Genomic DNA, 16398 nt, shown 5'->3' with positions numbered 1-16398 from the left:
TCTTCGCTCTAAAAATAAATAAATAAATAAATAAAATCTTCAAAAAAGAAAAACACTGGAATACCTTACCATGGTTCTTTACCACTGAGTATCTCTAACAGCTAAATGACAACCTTCTTTTAAGAGGAGAACATAAACTCCTTTAGTCCACTTCACTAGTAAAGCTCATACATACATACCTATGGGCAAGGCACACTAAGGCAGGACTAGATTAAGCAAGGGCTAGGCAAGTGAAGTAGGACAAGGAAAGAGGTGGAGTTAGTATGTATACAGAAAGTCATCAAAACACCTCAATGCCTCAATAACAAAAGCTGCTTGCCCCAGTTTAAATTATTCTTCTGGATGGATATTAAGTCTAAGGGTAGAAGGCTGAGTTAGGAAATGGTTCTAGCCAGGATTCCTACACAGGTTCTCACTCTACTATAGAATCCACTATTGTAGTCAATGAAGTAATAAAGGTACTGACTGACCTGACTGGTGTAGCTCAGTGGATTGAGTGCCGGCCTGTGAACCAAAAGGCCACAGGTTCGAGTCCCAGTCAGGGCACATGCCTGGGTTTTGGGCCAGGTCCCAGTAGGGGGCACTCAAGGGGCAACCACACATTGATGTTTCTCTCCCTCACTCCTTCCCTTCCCGCGAAAAAAAATTAGATATATATATTTTTTTAAGTTACTGCGTGCCTAAAGAATAGGATAATATAAAATTCTGAAATTAAAAATCTTTGGGTTCAGCTTACTCAAATTTCGTATAAATTCTACCAATACAGATTTTCATGTAAAATGTTCGTAATACAAACCCCACAATATTTAACTTCCACCCTAAAGCGACTGCCTATTAGCAAGAAACACAAACAAAGGAGCTGCTTTGTTCAAGTTTCCACTATGAACGCCAAGATTCCACGTAATCCACGGAAATAATGCCTTACCTAGTCTGCATAAGATTATGTAAGACTAACCATGGCTGAGCAGCTCAGGTGGCTAAAGTACAGTGCTAAAGAACTCTAGTTTGAGGAAAAAGTTGGGACCCCCCGCCCCCCAAAAAGCAGCTTTCTTCCAGGGCCCTCCCAATTACGATACAGACAGGTACATACAGGTCAGCACAAACCCCTCTTACTACTTGCAGACCAACTCCAGGCACATACTTTAAATTCTTGTGTAAGACAACATTCAAACTGGGAGATTCCCAGGGAAGAGATGTTTTCTCCTTCAGGTTTAATATGAAAGTTTAAAATGAATGTGAGACAAGTGAATTTCTGCTTTAGTCCTCTCAGTGGACTTGAACGGACTTAACAGAAGATTGCTGCATTCCCTAACCCTTATTCCAGCTTGGGAACAAATTCCAGATAAAATTTGACTATATACAGAATTCTCTTTGAAATTAAAGGTATCAGGCCCTGGCTGGTAAAGCTCAGTGGACTGAATGTGGGCCTGCAAAACAAAGCATCACCAGTTTGATTCCCAGTCAGGGCACATGCCTGGGTTGTGGGCCAGGTCTCCAGTATGGAGCACTCAAGAGGCAACCACACATCGATGTTTCTCTCCCTCTTGCTCCTTCCCTTCCCCTCTGTCTAAAAATAAATACATAAAATCTTTTAAAAAATTATTAATTCTTCAGAGACCAACTTCTTTAAAGACCCAAACAGCTTGATTCAATTGATAATTGTATAAGTTAAAGAGCAGATTAAATGAGATCATATCACATATCTTTAATGAGATATCATATAAAGTACTTTGTACTATTGCCTGATGTACAGTAAGCATAGTAAGGGTAAATATTTTTATTCTCCACAACACTTTCTTACAAAGAGCCAATTTTAAAAACTCATGGAACCAGAAAATTTTACTGAATCTATTGGAAACCTCTCTTCTATAGTCACAATATAAGTTTAACTGACAAACCTTCACTAAACATTAAAGCAATGATTCATATTTTTTTTTATTTTTAATTTTTACTTACTGACTTTAGAGAGAGAAAGGGAGGTACAGAGAGAAACATCGATTTTGTGGTTCTACCCATTCATGCATTCACTGGTTGATTCTTGTATGTGCCCTGACTGGGGATTGAACCTGCAACCTGGACATACAGGAACGATGCTCTAACCAACTGAGCCACCCATCCAGAGCAAGGCAGTGATTCTTAAAGTGGGATCCCTGGACCTGCAGCATCTACATAACCTGAAACTTGTGAAAAATGAAAACTCAAGGGCCGAACAGTAGAATCAAAGTCTGAAGGCCCCCCAGGTGATTCTGACATTTGCTCCAGTTCCTAAAGAACAAGAGCAATATAGTCCCTAGGTATATCCTCTATGGCACAGTGTCATACACATAGTAGGTACTCAAATTTGAATAGGTTAATAATCATCTCATATACCCAATAGTTGGCTATATAATAACACCATCAGTTTATCTATTTCACAGAGATAAGAAATTCTGATGACTGCATTAACTAAGTAAGTACATGGTACACACACACCAGAAGCTGTTAAGTTCATTCGCAAAGCTCTGGGGCCTCTGGTACTTTGGCAAATAACCAGGCTTACAGTGTCATAGGCTTTGAAACTTCAGTGAAATACACATATCTACTTTTACCAGTACACAAACAGGATTTTTCCATGGCTCTATACAAGTCAATGCTAAAACATACATTAAAATGCACACTTAAAAAAATTATTTATTTTTAGAGAGAGGGGAAGGGAAGGAGAAAGAGAGGGAGAGAAACATCAATGGGTTGTTGCCTCTCCCGTGGCCCCACCTGGGGACCTGGTCTGCAACCCAGGCATGCGCCCTCACTAGGAATCGAACTGGCAACCCTTTGGTTCGCAGCCCGCACTCAATCCACTGAGCTACACCAAGCAGGACTTAAAATGCACATTTTTTATTTAATAAGTATCTTAATTCACATATTATCCAACTATAATAGATGGACCCAGGATGGATTCTAATGTCAACAAGGTGTTTACTTTGTAAAACCTTTAAAAAAACACCTTACTTTGTAAACACCTTGTTGAAATATTGAGGAAATTGAGGAAACTTGAACACTGACTAGATACCCGATATTAAGAAATTATGATAAGATTATAATTACTTTTTTAAAGCTTTATCTCTTCTAAAAGCTTTAGAAATGAAATGATGAAATGTACTGAATTTGCTTCTTGGGGAGAGAACAGTGAAATTAAGACTGGCTATTGCACTGTTGAGCACATGGGGGGGCCAACTACAAACCAGATTTCTCAATCCTGGCACTAGTGACATTTTGGGTAAAAGAGTTCTTTGCTGGAGAAAAGGGGTACCATCCTGAGTACTTTAAAATGTTTAGCAGCATTCCTGGTCAGCAGCAACGTTCTTCAGTTGTGACAACCAAATATGTCTCCAGACACTGTCAAATGTACACTGGCGGACAAAACTGTCCCTGGCTGACAACTTATTAAAATTCTCTACTTACTCATTTGAAATTTTCAACAAGACATTTTTTTTAGTCTTCTCTTAATCACATGCTGTATTGGTACAACTACATCTCTGCAGCTGAATAATCTTCTACATAATATTTTTGGAAATCACATGATACACAGAAAAGCAAAGGAGACTGAGCTAGAGAACTGGAACTTAGTAGAGGTTCTGATACTAAATAGTCAGTTGTCATAAGCAGCTCCTGTCACCTAAGCCTCAGCATCCTACTTATGTCTGATTATCTGACTAGTCCTTTGAGTTATAAATTTTTTTATATACCCATCAGCTAAAAGTGGATATTCACATTTGGAAATAAATGAAAACATAGTAGACAAGAACAGAAAAAATTCTCAAAGCAAATTACCTGCCTCTTATTATTTCTGACCAATAGGCAACATTCTTATCAAAATATATGTAAGTATTTAAAATTTAAATAGCCGTGGCTGGTGTGGCTCAGTGGACTGAGCACCCGCCTATGAACCAAAGGGTTGAGGGCTTGATTCCCAGGTAGGGCACATGCCTGGGGTGTGGGACAGGTCCCCAGCAGGGGGCGCGGGAGAGGCAGCCACACACAATGTTTCTCTCCTCTTTCTCCCTCCCTTCCGCTCTCTAAAAATAAGTAAAATCTTTTTAAAAATAAAATAAAATTTAAATAAACTTGCCACAACATGGATGGATCTTGAGAGTATTATGGTAAGTGAAATAGGACAGAAAAGGACAAGAATCCTATGATTTCACTCACGTGGGGCAGCAAACAAAAAGCAACCAATGAACAAGCAAAACAAACTCACTCACAGACCCAGACCACAGAACGGTAGTCACCAGAGGGGAAGGACCAAGAGGGTAAAGGGGATCAACTATTTGGTGATGGAAGGAGTCTAGGCTTCTGGAGGTGAGCACACAGGAGAGTGCATGGTGTCCTATTAAGTTGTATTCCTGAAATTATTTATATAATGGTATCAACTAATGATACCCGAATACATTTACTTAAAAATCTAAATAAAATCTGCAAGGTAAGCAAAATGGAAACTCGCTGGTCCAGCCATAATAACCAAAATGCCCATCAACTGGCGAATGGATCTTTAACAACTGGTACATCCAAGCAATGAACTACTGACACACACAAAGCTGAATCAACCTCCAAAGAATTTCGCTCAGTGAGAGGTCAGACTCAGGACTACAGACTCCGACTCCAAGTGTGCAACGGAAACGCTCTGTCTGGACCGTGATGGTGGCTACACGGCTACGCATCTGTCAAAACTCGTCCGTCTCTGAGCAGCCCATCAGCTGCAGTCGGGGTTCTTGCGAGGGAGCGCCCACGCACGTCCTACTCTCCCCACTTGGCGGGCAAGCAACTAACCTTCGGCAGCAGTGCGGTGTCGGTGGGTGAACAGTCTGGAGTCCGCCGGACGTGCCACACGGACACGCGGGCACTGCCCAGAACAGCCCAGACCGAGGTGAAAACGGAGCCGGCACGGTGCGCGAACGCAGGGCGCCCACAAACCTCTGGCTGTAAGGCTGTCAACGATGCCATTTCAGATACGCTCCACGAGGAAAAGGGCTCTCTCCACACGTCACGTCGTCTTTAAAGAATCCACTCAGTAATTTCTAACGACACACGGAAAGATTACGACGTAACTCAGCAACCCACCAGAAAACGAGGTGGAGACGCGGCAGGTGTGAGCCCTTCACCAGCACGCGCCCGTCGCCGCAGTGTCAGGCTTCAGGTCACTCAGAGTGCGGAGCACCGCTCTGGCCGGGCGCAGCTTCCTTCTCCGAGTGGAAGTCCACGACCCCCGAGAGCTGGCTCGCGGCCCCGCCTGCCTCGCCGAGGGCTCGCAGTCAGAGCGTCGGAAGGACTGCGGGCCGAGCCCATCGACCCCCCGGCCCACGGCGCCCCGCCCCCCGCCCCCGTGGAAGTGCCGCGGACCGCCGACCTGCCCGGTGTCAGAGCCCGAACTCCCGGCCGAGGGCGCAAGGGCGCAGGACGCTTCGGGGCCCGGCGGCCCAGCAGCGGAAGCCCCGGGTGGCCACAGCGACCAAGCGCGCTCCGCAGGCCCCCAGCCCGCCACTTCTCGGGACACGACGGAAACCCTGGGGACCAGAGAGCAAGGCCGCTTTCCGGGGGCGGGGGGGGGCCCTTCCCTGACCAGGCATCGCGTCACGACGCTCGCCACGGAAGCCCCGCGAAGTTCCCCACGAGCCCTTCTCTCCGCTGTCGGAGAGCCCCGCGCGGCGTCCACGCCTCCGCAGGGCAGGCGCCACGACGGGCTGTCATTCCCCGAAAAGCGTGACCGGCCTTGGACACGGGGCGTGCGCGCTGGCCTCCCCGCACCCCCAGAGCTCCCCCCCACCCCCCGCGCCGCCAGGCTCCCTCGTCGGGGGCCGCGCCGCTCAGCGACCCACTCGGTCCCAGGCCGTCCTAACGGACAGCCCCCCGGCCCGGCCCGCTCCTTTCCCGCGGCCCTGCGAACGCGCCCCCCGCCGCAGCCCCTCCAGCGCCGCCTGCCCCGTTAAGCGCCGGCCGCCGCGGGGACGGGCGCGCGACCACCAGCCCCCGCAGACGCTGCGGAGCGCGGCTGCAGCCCCGGCCCGCGGACACACCGGGCCGCGCGCGATCGCGGAGCCACTTCCCGGGTCCTCCCAGGAAGCGGGCCGGCGGCACGGCCTGTCCGCCGTCATCGGGCCGCTGCGGGCCGGGAAGCGGCGGGAACGCCCGCGTTACTTACGTTCTCGGTGTCCCGTTCATTCACCGTGGGCAACGGAGTCCTCGTGGACATTTTCCTTCACTTCACGTGTGCACGACGCGAGGGGGAAACAAAACAGCACGGCCGCAGGGGCCGGCCACGGCGTCCTCGAGGGGCCGGCGGTTCTGGAGCGGCGCCGCGGGAGGGGCTCCCCTCCCCCACGGCCGTCTAGATCCCGGGCCGGGCCCGGGCCGTCCACCGGCGGGTCCCGGGGCTCATGCTCCCCGGCCCCGGCGGCCGCGCCGAGGAGCCCGCGGGTGGCGGTGGCGGGGCCGGGGCGGCAGCGGCGGGCTGCGGGCCGGCCCGCCGGCGTCCCCGCGCCTCAGGGCGCCCCGCGGGCCCGGACCCCCTCGCCTCCTCCTCCGCCCGTCGCTCCGCGGGTTTCAGCCCCCGGGCCTCCACACAGCGCCGCCGGTGGCCCCTGAAGAGAAGGCGGAGGAGGATGTGCGAGAGGTGGAGCGCAAGACAGGCCGCCGCGGGCTGCGGGCGCCAACCATGGAGGGGGCTGCGGGGACGGCGCCTGCGCCCGGCTGCTCCTCTCCCTCCCGCTCGCTTTCCGCCTCAGCCTCCGCCTGGTGGCCGCCGCCACCGCTCCCGGCACCTCAGAGCCTCACGAACTCAAGATGGCCGCTCGACCGCTTCCTCTGCTGCCTCCGGTGACGGAAGTGACGAGACCGCCCCTCCCAGAGTTGGGCCAATCAGCGCGGCCAAGGAAGCGGGTCCGGCTGCTGTTGCTAGGGGCGACTTGGTCTTGTCCGAGGCCTAGGGGGCGGTGCCCAAGGCTGGGAACTGGTGGCGGGTCCCGGCTGGTGCTCGCGGGCGGCGGGGGCAGCGGTTCCCAGCGTCCAGAGTACGCTGGCACCCCCAAAAGAGCCGGCAAACGGCCCTGGGCAGAGGCTTGAGTCCCATTGCTGGGTTGGCATTAACAGTGCTGATCGAGTGACTGCTCTGTGAGGTCGCGTCCCCGGGACCGCGCTGCACCGAATCGAGTCACCGCAGCAATTACAGGGCAAGATACGCGGGAGGTGCCGAGCTCCTGCCTCATAACGGGAGTCGAGGACTCAATCACCCTTCCTGCCCGGCTCTGGGTAGCCGGGCTGGGCTCGGCATCCTGCCCTCGAGGAGCTCGCTGACATGAGGGAGATGGACCCGGACCCGTTAAATGCCAAGCGGAAGGAAGAATGCTAAAAAGAGGGTTGGCGGGGGCGGGGTTGGGGGGCAAAGCAATGCTCTAGAAACTACCCCCCCCCCACACACACACCAGTTCCTAAATGCCCCAGGGGATTTCTAACACACCAGCGTGTAGCTGCTGGAGGACTGGAAGCATCCCCGGGTCCCTGCCTGGGACTGAATTCAGTGGACGCTTGCAATCTGGGACGTTGGAAATGCTACCTCCTCTGGAAGCCTGCCTTGTCCACTCTCCTCTGCTTGTCTCCTGTGGTTGTGTCTAGAACCTGGCCAGCGGTGGATGGCATCCACTGGCGCAGGGTTCTGAGGAAGGAGATCGGTACGTGTTGGAGTAACATGAACTGTTAGGGAGAGGCTGCCTTGTGGGTCCATTACACTTGTTACCTCACTTAAGCCTCAGTGTAACCCTATAGGATGGAAAGGCACACCTGGACATCGGAAGTCTAAATAGGATACAGTGACTTGACCAAAGTACCCAAGTTGGTTAACTGCAGGCTGGAATTTAAACCCATATCCTAAAACTTCCCTACCAGATAGGTCTTTGTAACGGGTATGTGCTGCTTTTCTTTTTCTATTACTGTTTTTTCCTCTTCTGTCCCCTAGCAGGTGAACCGTATGTCTGGGACATTTCCTGCTCTGTAAAACACGTATATCTTTCAACACCAGAACCATCCCCAGAGAGGACATGCTGACAACTTAAAACCACGTGGGGACTAAGGTGTCGGAGGGCTTCCATCTCACCCTCTCTGGCAAGTGCACAGCAGTCCAAGGGCAGCCTTGTATACAATGTTATTGGGGGCCCTGGCCAGGTAGTTCAATAGGTTGGAACATTGTTCTAACATGCCAAGGTTTCAGGTTCAATCCCGGGTCAAGGGCACATACAAGAAGCAACCAATGAGTGCACAACTAAGTGGAACAACAAATTGACTTTTCTCTCTCTCTCTCCCTCACTCTCTCTAAAATCAATTTTTAAAAAATCTTCTTGTCTTTCTCCCTATTGGCCAAGCATAAATTGTTGAATTCTTGTTAGTTAAATGTGTGTGTCATACACTTCAACTGAAATGTGGGAAGCACAAGATTTTGGGAGCCCCAGTAGGGGCATTTGGCCCCACTTGGATTGGGTCGGGGAGGCTTCCCCAAGAGAGATGGTTGTGCTGAGTCTGAAGGCATGAACAGAGTTAGCCAGGTGAGCAGGGATGGACGGCAATCCAAGCAGAAGGATAGCCTGTACAGGGGTGCAGAGGACAAGAGGTGAGCCTGGAGGGGTAGGCAAGAGCCAGGCCAGGTTTGGACACAGCAGGAGTACTGGGAAGGAGGTTTCCACCCAAATGTTTTCTAACCGAAGCCACACATTAAATGAGTCAGTGAATGCCAAAAGGTAGGAGACTAAGCTGTGACACATTTCCACTCAAGGTGCTTCTCGTTTTCATACAGGCAACAATTAAAGAAACACTTTGAAATTTTCATTGCACTTATGTCAAATGACATCATGGTACTATAAAGAGCCAGAATTGGGAGGCAAGGTATGCCTGTTGCATGTCAAAAAAGAAAAAAAGAAGAAAAAAAAAAAGGAGGAGGAGGAAGAGGAACAGAAGGAGAACAAGAAGAAAAGGAAATGCAAACTGTTGTTCTGTCTGAAGGACCCTCAGTGGCTCTGAATCATGTCCACCTACAGACCTGTGGTCTAGAAGGAATGGAAGGGCATGACCTGGAAATCGTTCTTGGACGCCTTCTGTCCTTTTTCATACTGCTTGTTGCTTATTGTCATGTTAAACTTGGTTCTATGCCAGGCTCCAGAAACGGAAAAGACGTAACTAAACATGCCAAGCTGAGTATGTGCATAGGTATGCTCTGTCACGTCAAGCAGAAAGATTGGCCAGAGAGGTCGGAAGCTGAAGATAATGCAGTCCTACCCTTGCTGCTACAGGACAGAAGAGGGACTGAGCCTCACAGAGGCGACGTACTTGTCTGAAGTGGCACACCCAGTTAGCAGCAGAGCTGGAATGGGGCCCTGACCTCCCCAGCCCCACACCTGTGCCCAGGGCATTCCTAACCAGGGCCATTGTGTAGGGCGGCCAGATTGGACCTCTGAGCCTGTGCTCCCGGTGCCTCGTCCAGTTTGCACAGGGGTGGCCACCACACCACAAGACTCACAAGCACAGCACCCTTGTCAGAGTGTGAGGGAACTACTGGGACCCGGCAGCCATTCTTCAGTGTGTGGTGTTGTGTAGTTGATAGGGGGCAGACCGAGAGCCGAGCACTGAACCAAAGCCACAGCAACTGAGAAGAGAAGGGGTGTGATGACTGAGAGCACCTGGGGGCATCAGGCCTGAGGGCAGTAGAAAAGTTAGGGCAGGGCCAAGTGTGCCCCCAAGTAGGCCACAGAAGCTTGGAGGCTCTAGGAAATATGAAGTCCATTCCAGATTACACTCTCTAGCTCTTCTGCAACATGCAGAGGACAGAGCTCCCAGGGTGCCCCTTCCTACAGGCATTCCTCAACTGTAGGAGGAGCTTGCCCTCCCTCAACTGTCTGTGGCACTTGAGAAGGCCCCATGGCCAGGCTGGCTTCCCTCTTATATTCCTGGCCTCTCCTGCAATGTGTGCGCTCCCATTTCACAGGTGAGAAAACTGATACTCCTAAAGGTTAATATGTTTGCTGAGCTCCCCCAGCTTGTAAATGCTGACACTGGCATTGGCCACAGGCCCACAACTCCACGTTCTGTACCCTGGAGTCTGTGTGGGGTCTGGAGAGTGTCTGAGCCAGCCAATGAGGTGGGTCTCCTGTCTCAGATCATACTTCCAGCACCAGCCGACCCTAGGCACCAGGGGGCTCAAGGAGACTTAAGAATCTGGTACCCCCAAATCTGGGCAGTGAGAAAATGAAACTGAATGATGAGTAACTGACTTAACCATCGAAGCTGGGAGAAGTCTCAGAGTGCTCAAGTGGTCAATTTCTCAGCTGACCAGGAGGAAGCTGAGGCTTGGAACCTGACAGGGACAGAAGTACTGGAGAGGCCTGGCATCATTTCCAGCTCGGACAATGCAGTAATTTGAAAGGCCTCCCAGGAGGGGCACCAGCTGGGTCTCAATGGACAGAATCCCAGCAGCCACATCAACAGAGCAGGGACTGTGGCTTACTCCATGGTGCCCCACAGCACCATCCTCCCCTGGTCTCAGCACATCAGTTTCCCATGGCCATGGTGACAAATGACCACAGACTGTGGCTTAAAACAACCTAAGTTTATTCTTACAGTCTGGAGGTCAGAGGCTGAAACCAAGGAGTCAGCAGTGCCTCACTCCCTCTGGGGGCTTAGGGGAGGGTCTGTCCCTGCCCTCTTCCAGCTTCTGGTGGCAGCATCACTTCAATCTCCGGTCATATCACCATCTTCTCTTCTGTCTGTGTAACTAACTTCCCTCTGTCTTTCCTTTGTAAGGACACTTGTGGCATTTCGGGCCCACTCAGATAATCCAGGATAACCTTCGCATCTCAAGACCCTTAGATGATCACATCTGCCCTGGCTGGTGAACCTCAGTGGACTGAGTGCAGGCTGCAAACCAAAGGGTCGCTGGTTTGATTCCCAGTCAGGGCACATGCCTGGGTTGCAGGCCAGGTTCCCAGCGAGGGACACATGAGAGGCAACCACACATTGATGTTTCTCTCCCTCTCTTTCTCCCTCCCTTCCCCTCTCTCTAAAAATAAAGAAAATCTTAAAAAAAAAAAAATCACATCTGCAAGATCTTCTCCATCAGCAAGGTCGCATTCACAGATTCCAGGGCCAGGACCTAATGTCTTGGGGGGCCATTGTTCAGCCCACTACACTTGGGCTTAGTGGATCTAACTAACTTGCCCAACTAACTTGTCACCAACCTTAAGTGACAAGATGACCAAGAAAGTGTGGCTAATTCTTCACTTGCTGGTAATGCACTTAATTTTCTCTTGAAGTTAGTGCGCTTGGGCATAATTAACGGCTGACCCACCACCCTTCTGTCCCTCATTGAGGACTCTGTATGGGAAGATGACACCCTGCCCTGGCCCATGGCTGGCTGAGTGGCCTTGCCTAAGCCCCTTCCTGCCCTCCCTGCCAGTCACAATGATTTGGATGGTTCATCGTATTCCCCAGCACACATCGGCTGGGAGAGCAGCTGTCACGACAGCACTTGGAAAATATTTGCAGCCAGTATAATTCCAGGTCAAAGACAAGGGCAGAATTGAAGGAGTATAAACCCTCGAAGGCCTAGCCTCCCATCCTGATAAATCCCTGCACTCACATGGACTGCTCAGGAGCTGCGCGTGGGGGGGCGGCCCAGAGCCCGCAAGTTGTTAGAACGGGCTTCTGTTCCGGTGGGTGCTACTTCAGACATGAGCTGTCCAGGGCTGGCCTTCTGAGTCAGCCCTGAGTCCCACCTACATGCCCACCCCTCGGGGCTGCAGGACTCAAAGCCTCCTTTCACAAAGAGGGCAGGGCACGGATGACTCGGAGTGTGCGAAGTGTCTAAGCTCAGATGAGTAATTGATGTGCTTCAGTATTAATAAGCAGGAGCCAGTTTCTGTAGCCAGCGAAGCCCATAAGAGACTCTGTTAAGACAAACTCTCTAACGTAAACCTAAGACAGGGCAAACGAACACACAAACAACAAAACGTCCCTAAGAACAGACACTTGTACCCATTTACACATACCCAGATAATTCATAGGTCAACGAAATCAAGACGGATAATGGAGAATTGAATGGTAATGAAAATTTCACACATCAAAGCTTGTGGGATACATACCGCTTAAAACGGTATGTAGAGAGAAAATTATAATCTTATATGTTAAATAAGAAGAAAAGAGCTAAAAATTACTGAGCTATATGTTAATATTATGCAGTTGTCAAAAAACACCATATACCCAAAGAAAATAAAAAAGGACAAACTGAAAGCAGAAATTAATGAAATAGAGAACAAAGATCAAATGAGATCAACAAAGCCAAGAGAGAAAGTTACTTGAAAAAAACTAGTCAGAAAGGTAAAAGTCTAACTTGGCTAAGAATAAAGGAGAGCAGCACAAGGGAAGTGTTAGGAGTACAAGGGGGATGCGATTGCAGAGGCTGCAGAGGCACAAGGGAAGAGTGCACTGTCAACAAGTTTGTGTCGATATTTTGCAAGTTTATACAAAACCAATTAATTTCTAGAAAATTATATCACTGCTACCCAAGGAGAAGTAGAAATGAATAGTTCCACAACTTTGAAAGAAACTGAAATACTTTTACAAGCAGTTTTACCAAATTGCCTAAGAACACATTATTTCAGTTGTATGCAAATTCTCTCACACAAGAGGAAAGGCCGAAAATCCATGGCCTAAGCAAGCACCTCAGGAAGCTTGGAAAGGAAGAGTAAACTAAACCCAAAGAAAGAAGAAGAAAGGAAATAATACAGAGGAGACATTAATGAAACAGACCATCAACAAAGCCACAAGGCTCAGCTCTGAGGAGGCTGATGGAAGTGAGTGTCACACAGATAACCACGTCAAGTGTAAGGACATTACTGGAGATCCTTCGGACCTGCAAGTGGCAGTAAGAGGGTATTCTACACGACTTTATAGTAGTACATTTAAAAATTCAGATGATATGGACAAGTTCTGAGAAAAATACACGTTACCAAATTGGCGTGAGAATAAACAGAAATTCTAACTAGTCCTGTGACCAACAAGAGGTTGAACCTGCAAGTCAACACCTTCCAACAAAGAGAATCCTGGACTTGATGGCTTCAGTAGCTGTTCTACCAAACATCTCACACAAACTCTCCCAGAGAAAAGAAAAAGAAGAGACACTCATAGAAGCCTGTTCCCCCTAAATCTGATGAGAACATTATCAGAAAAGAAAATTACTATATTACCATACTGAGCAAAATACTGTATTGCTCAGGAACATATATGTTAGTGAGCTACACAATGTCAGTAATTAGCTTATGTGTGCCATGAGATGGACAAGGTTGAATATCACTGCAATATTCTCTTAAATTACGTAAAAATAAAATGCGGAGTAATAAACCAGTTATAGTGTTGCACTAGTTTTTAGATTAGTAATTGTTTTTTAAATGTATTATTCTCTTAAATCATGTAGAAAATAAAAAGAAGAGATACAAATCATTGTTTAAATAATACTAGCTTTTATCATTGTCCATGTATCTACCTTTAGTGAGATCTCTCTTTCTTCCTCCAGCTTTGAGTTACTGTCTAGTGTCCTTCCACCCTGCAGGACACCCTTGAGCATTTCTTGCAGGACAGATCTAGTAACAATCCTCAACTTTTGTTTATCTGAGACTGTTTTAATTCCGCCCTCATGTTTGAATGACAGTTTTGACAATATAATTCTTGGTTGACAGGGTTTTTCTTTTCGCACTTTGAATCTATCAACACACTGCCTTCTGGCCTCCAAGGTTTCTGATGAGACATCTGCAGATAATCTTACTGGAGACCAAAAAATGAAAACCCCTGTGTGTGGTGAGTTGTTTTCCTCTGGCTGCTTTCAACATTCTCTTTGTCTTTCAAAAGTCTGATTAAAATCTGTCTCAGCGTGAATCTCTTTGAGTTGACCTTACTTGGAGTTTGTTGAGGCTCCATCTTTCATTTACTTTGGGAAGTTTACAGCCAGTATTTCTTCAAATATTCTGCCTCTTTTTCTCTTGTTTTGCAATTCCCACAATGCATATGTTGGTCCTCTTCATGGTGTCCACAGGTCACTTAGGTTCTGTTCACTTTTCTTCACACGTGTCTTCAATCTGTTTTCTTTCTGTTCTTCAGAGTGAATAATTTCCATTGCTCTTTTTTATTATATTTTATTGATTATGCTGTTACAGTTGTCCCTATTTTCCCACTTTGCCCCGCCCTCCCCCCAGCACTCCCCAGTCCCTCAGACAATCCCCACATCATTGTTCATGTCCATGGGTCATGCATATACGTTCTTTAGCTACTCCATTCCTATCCTGTACTTTATATATCCCCGTGGCTATTCTCTAACTACCTATTTGTACTTCTTAATCCTCTCACCTCTTCACCCATTCCTCTACACCCTCCCATCTAGCAACCATCAAAATGCTCTCTGTATCCATTATCCTATCTCTGTTCTTCTTGTTTGCTTAGTTTGTTTTTTTAGATTCAATTGTTGATAGATTTGTATTTTTGCCATTTTATCATTCATAGTTTTGATATTTTTTCTCAAATAAGTCCCCTTAACATTTCATATAATAATGGTTTGGTGATGATGAACTCCTTTAGTCTTTTTCTTGTCTGGGAAGCACTTTGTCTGCCCTTCGATTCTAAGTGATAGCTTTGCTGGGTAGAGCAATCTTGGCTGTAGGTCCCTGCTTTTCACCACTTTGAATATTTCTTACCAATCCCTTCCAGCCTGCAAAGTTTCTTTTGAGAAATCAGCTGAGAGTCTCATGGAAATTCCCCTGGAGGTAACTAACTTCTTTTCTCCTGATGATTTTAAGATTCTCTCTTTATCTTTAACCTTTGGCATTTTAATTATGGTGTGACTTGGAGTGGGCCTCTTTGCATCCATCTTGTTGGGGACTCTCTGTGCTTCCTGGACTTGCATGTCTATTTCCTTCACCAAATTAGGGAAGTTTTCTTTCACTATTTTTTTAAATATATTTCCAATTGCTTGCTCTTTCTCTTCTCCCTCTGGCATCCCTATGATGCGAATGCTGGACCTCTGAAAGTTGTCCCAGAGACTGCTTACACTACCCTCATTTTTTGGAATTCCTTTTTCTTCTTGTTGTTTGCTTCCTTATATTCCAAATTGTTGATTGGATTCTTGGCTTCATCTGCTCTGTTATTTCCCTGTAAATTGTTCTTTATTTCAATTAGTAAATCCTTCATTCTGACTGGATCTTTTTGATGCTGCTGAGGTCCTCACTAAGTTCCTTGAGTGTCCTTATGACCAGTGTTTTGAACTCTGCATCTGACAGACTGCTTATCTTCATTTCGTTTAGCTCTTTTTCTGGAGTTTTGATCTGTTCTTTCATTTGGGCCATGTTTTTTGTTTCCTTGTTTTGGCTGTGAGCTGCGTACACCCACTCTTGCAGTTAAGCCTTGATAGCTGTCAGCAGGCCAGTGGGAGGGATTTACCTAGGCCAGTCAGCTGTGCGGACTGGACTGACTGTGACCTCCATGGAGGATCAGGGGCAGGGTGGTGGTGCTCTGATATGGTTTGTAGCTGTCCACTGGATGTGCAACCTCTGGGATTTCCCAGGTGGTGCAGGTGAAGGTCAGCTCCCACCCATGTTCTGCCCAGGGCCACCCTGCATGAGCTATAAAGGAATCTGAGATGGCTGCTCCTTATGCTGGGCTTGGAGATTCTCAGGCAAAGCAAAGCTATGAATCTAGGCTGGCTGCTGCAATTGCTGGGCCTGTGGCCACTTCATAAGAAGTGTGAGGGCTGGGGGCTCACTGAGGCCAGCTGTTTCTTGTTTGATAGGATTTGGGAAGCTGTGAAGCATGAGCGGAGACCAGCTATTCATATGGAGAAGTCACCGTTAACAGCTTGGGTGGGCCTGTAAATTAGGTGGGACTGCGGTCTGGGGGTCTCCAGGGAGGGGCAGTGTTAGCCAGGCTGATGGAGTCTCAGATACGGCACCAGCCTGCAGGCTCTGTGGCTCTGTGGGGGGAGGGCTCAGAGAAGGGACAATGGCCTCTGCCCGCCTTTCTGTCTGGGGGAAAGCTGTCCCCCAGTTCCCACCTTGATGCCAGACTCTACAGTTCCTCCATTCGCCACTGGTGCCTTTCGGGCTGCTTCTCTGGTGCTGGAACCCAGAAGGAAGTGCATCTGAGAAAGTCTGTGTGCTCAGGCTTACTCAGGGGAACTGAGTAAAGGGAACTTTAAGGGGAACTGCTTGGGACTCCTGAAGTTTCTTCCACTGACTCAGTCCCCACTGGTTTTTGCCACCAGAAGGTATGGGGACTTATCTGCCTGGCACGGGGGGCCTGTTTTGAGGGCTGGGACTCCTCCCTCCCAGGGAAGCTGTGAAGCAT

General features: G+C 48.5%; 1 protein-coding gene across 6 annotated transcripts in view; it reads right to left on the bottom strand.

The window, feature by feature from the left end:
- Nucleotides 1-6842, bottom strand: part of MARK3 (microtubule affinity regulating kinase 3) — a 92538-nt gene extending 85696 nt beyond the window's left edge. For all 6 annotated transcript variants that reach the window (XM_053927503.2, XM_053927498.2, XM_053927499.2 and 3 more), the window contains exon 1: nucleotides 6176-6842. In XM_053927503.2, coding sequence (XP_053783478.1) covers nucleotides 6176-6226 — 51 coding nt within the window. In that variant the 5' untranslated portion in view covers nucleotides 6227-6842. The remainder of the gene's footprint in view (nucleotides 1-6175) is intronic.
- Nucleotides 6843-16398: the final 9556 nt, after the last annotated feature.

This window comes from Desmodus rotundus, chromosome 7 (genome assembly GCF_022682495.2).
Source record: "Desmodus rotundus isolate HL8 chromosome 7, HLdesRot8A.1, whole genome shotgun sequence".
In the NCBI taxonomy this organism is placed as follows: Eukaryota; Metazoa; Chordata; class Mammalia; order Chiroptera; family Phyllostomidae; genus Desmodus; species Desmodus rotundus.
The sequence above is the reverse complement of the archived record's forward strand: the minus strand, read 5'-3'. Positions and strand labels throughout refer to the sequence as shown.